This window comes from Nicotiana attenuata, unplaced genomic scaffold, assembly GCF_001879085.1.
Source record: "Nicotiana attenuata strain UT unplaced genomic scaffold, NIATTr2, whole genome shotgun sequence".
Taxonomy (NCBI): Eukaryota; Viridiplantae; Streptophyta; class Magnoliopsida; order Solanales; family Solanaceae; genus Nicotiana; species Nicotiana attenuata.
This window is the reverse complement of record NW_017672474.1, coordinates 100,393-110,435: the sequence shown is the minus strand read 5'-3', so window position 1 is coordinate 110,435 and position 10,043 is coordinate 100,393. Positions and strand designations below refer to the sequence as shown.

General features: G+C 37.3%; 1 protein-coding gene across 1 annotated transcript; it reads right to left on the bottom strand.

Annotated features, from left to right (window-relative positions):
* Window positions 1–257: 257 nt before the first annotated feature.
* Window positions 258–1,303, bottom strand: LOC109213346 (zinc finger MYM-type protein 1-like). The gene is made up of 2 exons (XM_019377140.1): window positions 1,191–1,303; window positions 258–1,017 (listed from the first exon to the last, which is right to left on the bottom strand). Exons 1-2 carry the CDS (start codon window positions 1,301–1,303, stop codon window positions 258–260), a joined length of 873 nt encoding a protein of 290 aa, XP_019232685.1.
* Window positions 1,304–10,043: the final 8,740 nt, after the last annotated feature.

Below are 10,043 nucleotides of genomic sequence, written 5' to 3'. Positions count from 1 at the left end.
TGATAAGAATATGTAACACTTGATTTCTTACGCTTCGACTTTCCACGATAATAATTCATATCCATTTCGGGGATTACAATATCATGCTTGACACAAAACAAAGAGACTTCTTCTACCAAAGAATTCCATCCAGATTCTCTCATAACTTGCAATTGTCTCTTTGCAAAACCAACAAGCTTCATGGCACTTACAATATCTTGATCTTTTTTTTGCAAAGCCATATTTAAATCAAATGTAAGTGGCAATACTTTCAACACTTAATGCAATATATACAGAAACTCATATGATCTTATGTCGTCCACTAGACTTTTTGCCATTGATCTCTCATGATAATTTGAACCCTCAATTGAAAGAACTCCAAGTACATGAACAATTGATGAGAATAAACTAATAAAATTACGCACTGTCTTAAAATGAGAACCCCAGCGAGTATCACCTGCCCTTTGAAGTCCAAGTTCTTGATTTAATCCGCTGCCCGTATGAACTTCACCAAGCACTAGTAGTTCCTCCAGCTTTTCTGCTTGATCATCTCGAAGCATCTCCCTGCGCTTAAAAGAACCTCCAACAATATTTAAAACATTTGCAAGAATATCAAAAAATTGTTCTGCCTCATAATGTTTCTTTGCAACAGCCACAAGAGTCAATTGCAATTGATGAGCAAAACAATGTATGCAATGTGCCGAAGGAGTATCATTCATAATCAAAGTCTTAAGGCCATTAATTTCACCCTGCATGTTACTAGCTCCATCATAGCCCTGTCCCCGTATTTGAGATTTACTCAATGAATGTTCCAAAAGCAAAGAACAAATTGCTTCTTTCAATAACTTTGCAGATGTATCTTTAACATGAACAATGCTAAGGAATCGCTCAATAACTTTACCCTCTTTATTGACATAACGCAAAACAAGCGCCATTTGTTCTTTATGAGAGACATCCTTAGACTCATCAACCAATATCCCAAAGTAATCACCATTCAAGTCTTTAATAATTGCCTTCAATGTTTCTTTTGCACAAGATCTATACTTGGACAAATCATGATATCATTTTTTGGAGCATTTTCTAGCACGACCTTTTTTACATCTTCCTTCTTATCGGCATACCACTTTAAGAGATCTAAGAAGTTGCCTCTTCTTGTAGAAGTTTCACTCTCATCGTGACCTCAAAAAGGCATTCCTTCCTTCAAAAGATACCTTGCAACATCAATTGAGGCATTCAAGCGAACTCGATACTCAATTTTAGCTTTCTCGGATTGTTTGTCAAAAGAAGTTATAATAGACTGTGCTTGATTCAATAAATCTAACATCATCTTAAAACATCGATTATGAACACTATTCACTTCACCCACATGTGCATTAAGCCTTTCTATACCTTTATTCCAAGCCCTAAAACCATCTTTTGTAAAAGAATCACCAACTTTTTTCCCATATCCTCCAATCTCATTTTTAAACAAGTAACAACATAAGCAAAACGCTGCATCTTTTTTAATACTATATTCTAACCATCCAGAATATGATGTAATAAACCATTCAGGATTAAAATGACGCAATTTTCCACCAAAATTTGTTTTTGGAAAAACAAACTCTCGAAGCTGACAAGGCCCTCTTTCAATGTAATGTCTTCTCACTCGATCACGTAAATTAGGAGGATATTCTGAAATTTGTTTTCTTTCACCAGGATCACGTTCAAGAAGTTTCAAATCCAATATATTATCTTTGTGTGACGATTGAGAAGAATTGACATTATTATTAACCACTGAACATGAAGGGGAGCTTAGTGAAGGAGAACTAGAAGTAGAACCTGAAGAGGCCTGTGGCTTGAAGAATCTCTTGATCATCTTGACTCTAACTAAAATATCCAATAATCATAAGAAACAGATTAAATATTGCAGTAACGAATGTTAGTCAAAAGATCACTTTGCAACATATTATTTTTTCATTAATATTACAAAGCTTCCACTTTAATTAATTCTTGGAAGAAAAATATTTCAAAAAAAGAACAAACTATAGTTAATTAATGGCTTAATAATAGACAAAATCTGAATAGCTTTAGTACAAATTGTAGAGATCAAAATGTGTATTGGCTTTCATGAAAACATAGAGAAAATTAAATTAATTTGAAGGTGGAATTAATAACTTTCAGCGACTAACCTTTAAAGATCAATTTTTCTTTAATTTCTTGTACTCTTTTTATTTGCAATAAATACACCCCCTTTTTAAAATAAAATCTAGAATCCCAACTTCATATGTTAAATAAAAAATTGAAATTTATTAAATCTAGAAAAAGAAAAAATAATTATTAAAGTATATGGTCCCCAACTCCAAATCCCAATGAATATTAATACACTAGTTTTGCAAAAAATGGTCATAAATAAAAATTTAAAAGATATTATTTCACATAATATTGTATAAAAGAAAAACAATTAAAAAAGAAGGAAGAGGAGGGAGATCGAAATACCTGTTGCAATGGAGTGGCAGCCTAAATGTTAAAAGCAGATATTGAAGAAGGAATGTAAACTTTTAAAACCCTAACTTTTCTTTGAAAGTTTGAATTAGGATTTGGAAGACGGAAGGGATTTGGAAGACAGAAGTTTGAGGAACCTTTTTTAGTGGTTGTTGACTTGTGTCCTTTTTAGTTTGAGTCAAGTCTTTGTTATTATTATTTTAATTAAATAAATAGAGTAAAGGTGAAGGCTAAAAATCATTTGGGTTACGGAAAATCATTTTGGGTTCCGCACCTTACCATTGAACCAGCAAAATACTATGTAACTGGGTTCCCATATAAATATTCTTATACATTTAATGATTTCTTAATATAAATACAGGGTCTAGGTAAAAGTTACTGGGTTCCCGGGAACCCATACCTATCACTGTAGATCCGCCCCTGCAGATCGCTTAGAATTACATTTTTTCCCTTCATGTTCTGTATTGACCGCATAGCTCTAGGCCCATTTATATAAAATTATTAGCTCTTGGGCGGTGGCCGACTAGCGCAATAGCGCCAGTATGATTACTTCCACTTTTCCTCTTCACTTATCCATTCGATGGCTAATAATGGTGAGAATGAGAATGGTGTAAATAAGAAATTCAAGCCTTCGCCAAGCTTTACTCATTTTTTCGCTTCCTTTCATGATTATTCGTGAATTTTATTTTCGTATCTGATCTTGTCGTCTTAAGTTAGTATGACTTTCATTTTAATAGGTAAACACCAGCGTCTCTTTTTGTGCGCAAAAAATTTCAAAGCTCTTCAAATTTTCTTCCGCTTTGATCACCTTCGCTCTTCTCACTGTTAAAGTTCTGCTTCTTTTTGTTTAGAGCTATCCGGTGAGTTTTGTTTTTCCAGTTTCCCCCTCTTTTTACCTTTTTTTTGCACTGCCTATATTTGGTATAGTTTTCTGTTTTCTTTTAGTTTTACTTGCGATGTTTTGAAAAAATAATAAAAGAAAAGAGAATCAGTTTGAGTATTTCTAAGAATAGGGAGGAGATGGAAGGATAATCTTACTTTGCTCAAATTCATCGTTAAAGCATTTGCCGAAAAAGTCAGACCAACGGAAGTCAAATCAAAAGTCTAGGTTATTCCTCGCAAAATCAAAAAAAGTTAGAAGCGAATCTCAGGAAAAATGCAACTTCACTAAATTGAAGAAAGAAATGAGAGGAACTGATGTCATAAAATAAAGACAACAGAATACCCACGAAAACCATAAATGGAAATACAAAGAGTATAACTGAAATTTCATACATTAATTGACATATCGACCTAAACTGCTTTAAGCCGTCTAAAAGATGAGAAATTACAGCGGAAGAAATCTCATATTTTGGATAACACTTGGTACTGGTGGTATAGGAGAATCAGCAAAATCAAAGAGAGAGAGAGATGGACGGAGAAGAAGCACATAAGAGAAACAAAGAAATGGAGAATTGGAGATTGGAATGGGTCATGGATGGGGATAACTCGGATAGATGGAAAGGACACGTAAGGACTTAGGAAGAAGCACAATAATACAACTACTGGACTCGGTTGAAATTCCATAGATGCCTTTATTATGAAACGTAATGACAAATAAGCAAGCATGTCGAAACTCTTCGCTGAATAACTCATAGTAGATAATTGCTCGATAGTACTGATATTGTCAGCAGATTAATATCCTTCGCAAATAGTGGAACTTCCTGCTAAGAGAATGAATAGCACTCATTGATTGCACAGGCAAAAGTATATTTTTTATTACTATTCATATCTTTTTAATAATGTCGTATTAAAGTAGCAAAAGGCAAGGAAAAATTAAAAGAATCAAATGCTTAGACTTTAATATGAATATATGATCTAATAACAACCAAATTTTTTTATATCCAAAACAGTCAGATTTTTACATTCATATAAAGTACCAATGAATTTTGGATACTGAATAGCTTTTTGAACCTACCAACAAAATAAAAAAGGAAAAACTCAACTCGATATCAAAGAATCCTCGAAATTCCATACAATTGATAATCGAAAACTGTCATATACACGTGAATAATGAGATGATAACACTCACCAGGCTGAACACACCAAGCTCTTTCCGTCGTTGTCTGTTATATATGTAGGTAAATATCACACAATCAAGATTTTAGTAGTAACAAAAAGATTGTCTATTAGGAGGAAAAGGACAACTTTCAGCTAAAGAAACAGAAAAGTTGTAACTCGCTATGAACCCCAAAACTATTCTGAGAAGAAGTACAACAAACAAAAAGATCCTTATCAGCTTCCCACGATGGTACATGTGCGTGTATTGTAAATTTATGAGGAATCTGCCTCAAATATATACTGACCATAAATAATACTTGGTCAAAAATAGTTGGAGAAGCATTTGATATGAAAATATCATAATTCTCCATGGATATTTTCCTAATGCACATCATAATTTCCCCACAGACATTTTCCTAATGCATAAATTAAGCAACTGTTGAAGATTGAATATAAATAATCCATGACCTGAACAATTTAATCTCACCGCACAACAAATCATGTTCTATATGGAATTTTGACTAACATTAATATTAGCATCAGATTCCTACACACAACAGAAGAGGCAAAATAAGAATGAAAATAAACAAAGAAACAATGGAAGTCTTTGCTTCTTCCCCTCTCAATTTATTCCAGACTGATTCATGCAGCACAACATGAAAATATTAATTTACATCCTCAGTCATTTTGCATGATTCTTTTGACTATAAGGAGAGCTCACAATGCTCATAATGTTTTTCAAGAAGCATAAGTTTCATAAAATCACCAATTCTAATTAAGCTGGTCTTAATCTCCGTCCAAAAAAACTACCTTAATCTGATTTGTTATAGTGAGGGTTTCCTAAGAGAGCATGAAATTTCAATTCAAAGCCTTTAAAGCATAAAGCAATACTTGCAAAATCTTGTTCCCTGCATTGACAAATTTCAAAGGCTTTTCTGAGAGAAAATTCAATAGCTCAAGCTTAAGAACTACATTAATTCCCCGTAACAAACTTCAATACAATTTCTTGAGACCTTTGGATGTACAACAACCCAGAAACAATGATGACCCACTCATCTTTGCCAATGAATCCTAAAAAAAAGTAGCCTGCCAAATATCAATAGTAAAAATAGTCAGTATTAATTAACAACACCCAAGATCTTATTATCCAATAAAAAAGCAAAAAGAATATTCCAATAAAGAAAAATTAAAAGCGAGAGAATAGAAATTAAGAAAAGAGAGAGAAGTAAATTATAGAATATTAACCCAACAAAAACACCAAAAGAAAAAAATTTAAGAAAAGTGATAAGAAAATTTAGGCAAAAATTGAGAGGAGCAGACCTGAATTAAAGGGCTTTTTTATCTCAACTCTTAGGGTTTCTATGTGAAGTCCAAATTGAAGAATCACATAAAACAACTCTTTGAAGTTGAGATGATAAAGTTCTTCATTCCTGACAAGAATGTGGATTAAGAAATGAAGCAAATATGCAGAAGCTGATCGGATCAGATGTCTTAGAAGAATATTCCTCTATCAAATATAAGTAAAATGAAATTTCAATAAAAAATCCCAAAAAAACATAGATCCCACACAAGGAACTGTAACGATACTGCCAGTTGTTTTGAGTATTTTACTCACAATCCCCTAATTTATGCTCCCTCTAGGTTATATTGTGGCTACGTGACTTGCGGTGGTGCTTGGTTTCGGCTTCGGGAGAGTTTCAGAGTGAAATGGGAAACATAGTCCCTAAGTTGGAAGTTTAAGTCATAGAAGTTGACCGTAGTTTGACTTGTGTGAAGACGACCCCAGAATGGAGTTTGACGGTCTCGATCTGTATGGTGATTTTGGTCTTAGGAGTGTGTCCGGATGTTGATTTTGGAGGTCCGTAGGTCGTTTCGGCGTGATTTGGCAGAAGTTGGAAAATTGGAGGAATTTGGAAAATTTGACCGGGAGTGGAATTTATTGATATCGGGGTTGGTTCCCAATTTCAGAAGTTGAAAAAGTTCTGTAATATCATTTATGACTGGCGTGCAAATTTGAGGTCAATCGGAGTTGATTTGGTATGAATCGACATCAGTTTCGGAATTTGGAAGTTCATAGTTCATAGACTTGAATTTGGGTTGCGATTCGTAGAATTTATGTTGTTTGATGTGATTTTAGGCCTCGAGTAGGTCCATTATGTGTTTTGGAACTTGTTGGTGTATTCGGACGTGTCACGACCCTAAACCCAGACCCGGTCGTGATGGCGCCTCTCGTGAAGACAAGGTCAGCCGACAGATTTCCAATTTGAGGTTAAACAGCTAAACAACAATACAACAGGCTAAAACATGATTTAATAATGTTAAACAGCGGATAATGTCGTAACAATGCGGAAGTACAACCCAAACACAGCCCAAACCGGGGTGTCACTAGTCATGAGCATCTACTACAATTGTCTAATCACATCAAGATCGAAATGGTCGGAAGATTTCAATAATACATAAGGAGGAATAAAGAGGGAGAAAGCAGAGCCGCGATCGCCAGGCAGCTACCTTGCTAACTCTAATGACAACTGCCACCAAGCTCAGAAAATACCTGAATCTGCACACAAGGTGCAGGGAGTAAAATGACTACTGCCAACTCAGTGAGTAATAATCATAAATAAAGACTGAGTGATAAGAAATCACAAAAAGAGCATCAACATGCTGTATAGAAGCAGTTCGAAAACCAGTAAGAAAGCAATTAAGTTGTAAGATTCCTTAAAACATTGTAGCTCAGTTTAAAACTTCTTTGAAAATGACTTTTTCAACAGTTGCACAAATGAATGCAGAAAAACTAGTGTAGACAATCACAGAAATCCGCCCCTCGCGCACAAATACACAATTAAACAGGTAAATGACAGGCAAATAAGGAAGATAAGCACATAAAGTTCGCCCCTCGGGCACAATTTCAACAAATCCGCCCCTCGGGCAATATCTCAGAACAGTACCAGCCCCTCGGGCAATCACATAGAACCATACCAGCCCCTCGGCTATATCTCACATCATAATGGGTACCCGCGCTCACTAGGGGTGTGCAGACTCCTGGAGGGGCCCCTTACGGCCCAAGCGCAATAACAAGCCATCTCGTGGCATCAAATCTAGGCCCTCGGCCTCATATCAATCTAGCTACCTCGTGGCGTACATATCTCAGGCCCTCGGCCTCACATCAGTATCAGTGTATCACCGCTGCGGCGTGCAGCCCGACCCAAAAGATATCCTCACAACACAGGCCCTCGGCCTCACTCCGTCAAAAATTACATAAGCCTCTCGGGCAACAGTAAAACAATGTTTCTCAGCCCAAAACATCCTTTAAATATCATTTGAGTATTAAAACTGAGTGAACATGGCTGAGTTTTGAAAACAGTGAAAAATAACATGACTGAGTTCAAGTATAAAGTCAAAACAGTGAGGAAATATCAACAAGGATCCCCGAAGGGTTCAAATAGTTGGCACGAAGCCCAAATATGGCATGCAACCCAAATAATGAAGATAACAAATAGATTTCAGTCAAATACGCGGTAAAATCATCAATCGGGACGGGCCAAGTCACAGTCCCCAACAGTGCACGACCCCACGCTCGTCATCAAGCATGTGCCTCACCTCAATATAGCACTACGATGTGCAATCCGGGGTTTCAAACCCTCAAAACATCATTTACAATCATTACTCACCTCGAACCGGCTACATCTCTAGCTCGCAACACCTTTGCCCCTCGAATCGGCCTTCACGTGCTTCGAATCTATCCAAAATCAGAACGAATACGTCACAATATGCTAAGGGAACAAAGCCCAAGCGAAAACAATCGAAAAATACCAAAAATCCCAAAATTACCAAAACCCGAGCCCCGGGCCCACTTCTCGAAACTCTGAAATTTTTACATCAACGGGTTCCTTATCTCCCCACGAGTTCATAGATACGAAAAGTTCTCAAATCCGACCCAATTGGTCCTCCAAATCCCCAAATCAAAAGTCCAAAATTCCAAGCCCTAGTTCTTCCATTTTTAGCTTAAGTTCCATGATTTTCTCGGTGGATTTCACAATAGATTCGAGTTTTAGGTCCGAAATTCTTACCTCCAAACGTTTCTCCTTGAATCCCTCTTCAATCTCCTTCAAAAAGCTCTTAAAAATGCCAACTATGGAGTAAATGAGCCCCAAAATCGCGGATGAAATGAAATAAAACATTCTGCCCAGGTCTGACTCCCCCTTCTTCGCGAACGCGGTCAACCTCTCGCGTTCGCGAATCACAAATTTGCGTTGACCAACTTTTACTCTTCGCGAACGCGACACTCCCATCGCAAACGCAATGCTTCTTCCTCCTACACCTTCGCGAACGCGATGAACAAAAGGCCTCGAACCCCTCAGACCCAATTACTCTACGCGATCGCGAGGCCCATCTCGCGAACGCGATGACCAAGTTTCAATCCCTCCGCGAATGCGAAAGCTTAATTCTGTCCTTCCTCAGATCCTTCTACGCGAACGCGAGTCTCCACTCGCGAACACGAAGGTATAAATCCCTGCAACAGCTGAGCAGATTTTTCTGCAATTTCTCAACTCCAAAATGGTCCGATTGACCACCCGAAACTTACCCGAGGCCCCCGGGACCTCAACCAAAAGCACCAACACATCCTAAAACCTTATTCAAACTTGCTCCAATCATCAAAACACCTCAAACAACATCAAATTACCCAAAACACATCGGATTCAAGCCTAAGTTTCTAAAAACCTTCCGAAATACGCTTTCGATAAAAAACCCAACCAAACCACGTCCGAATGACCTGAAATTTTGCACACACATCCCAAATAACACAACAAAGCTACTGCAACTCTCGGAATTCCATTCCGACCCCTATATCAAAATCTCGCCTATCAACCGGAAATCGCCAAAATATCAACTTCGCCAATTCAAGCCTAATTCCACTCCGGACTTCCAAAACCCATTCCGATCACACTCCTAAGTCACAAATCACCTCCCGAAGCTAACCGAACCATTGGAACTCACATCCAATCCCTCTAACCCATAAGTCAACATCCGGTTGACTTTTCCAACTTATGCTTTCTTAAAAGACACTAAGTGTCTCAAGCTTCACCAAAACCAACCCGGATTCAATCCAACCAACCTGGTACCTCAAAACACAGATGAACAAGGCAATAAGAAGCAGAAATGGGGGAAATAGAGCGGTAACTCATGAGACAACTGGCCGGGTCGTCACATTCTCCCCAACTTAAACAAACGTTCGTCCTCGAACGTGCCCAGTGAATCGCGCAGCGGACTCAACCTTAGGAAGCGTGGGCGCTAATACTTTTACCCAATAGTGGTATCGGGGTCAATTTCCACAGGGAGCTAGAAAGGGAGTTGAATATTTGCTTAGCCTAGAAATGCGTGTTTACTTCTAATTGATCTTCTATCATTTTTGGGTTTTTATGATTATCAACTACAATTTAACAACTACTAATTATAACTAAATTATGCTAAGATATTAATTCCAGGTTGTATGCAAGATAGAGAAAGGCACTAGGGTCGTGGCATTTACCTAGGTGGTCAATTAA

Excerpts from the sequence above, each read along its gene's own strand:
- LOC109213346 (XM_019377140.1), bottom strand. The coding sequence starts at position 1,303 with ATGTTAGATTTATTGAATCAAGCACAGTCTATTATAACTTCTTTTGAC. Across the intron at positions 1,018-1,190 it reads GCCTCAATTGATGTTGCAAG|ATCTTGTGCAAAAGAAACAT; the intron begins GTATCTTTTGAA and ends GTCCAAGTATAG.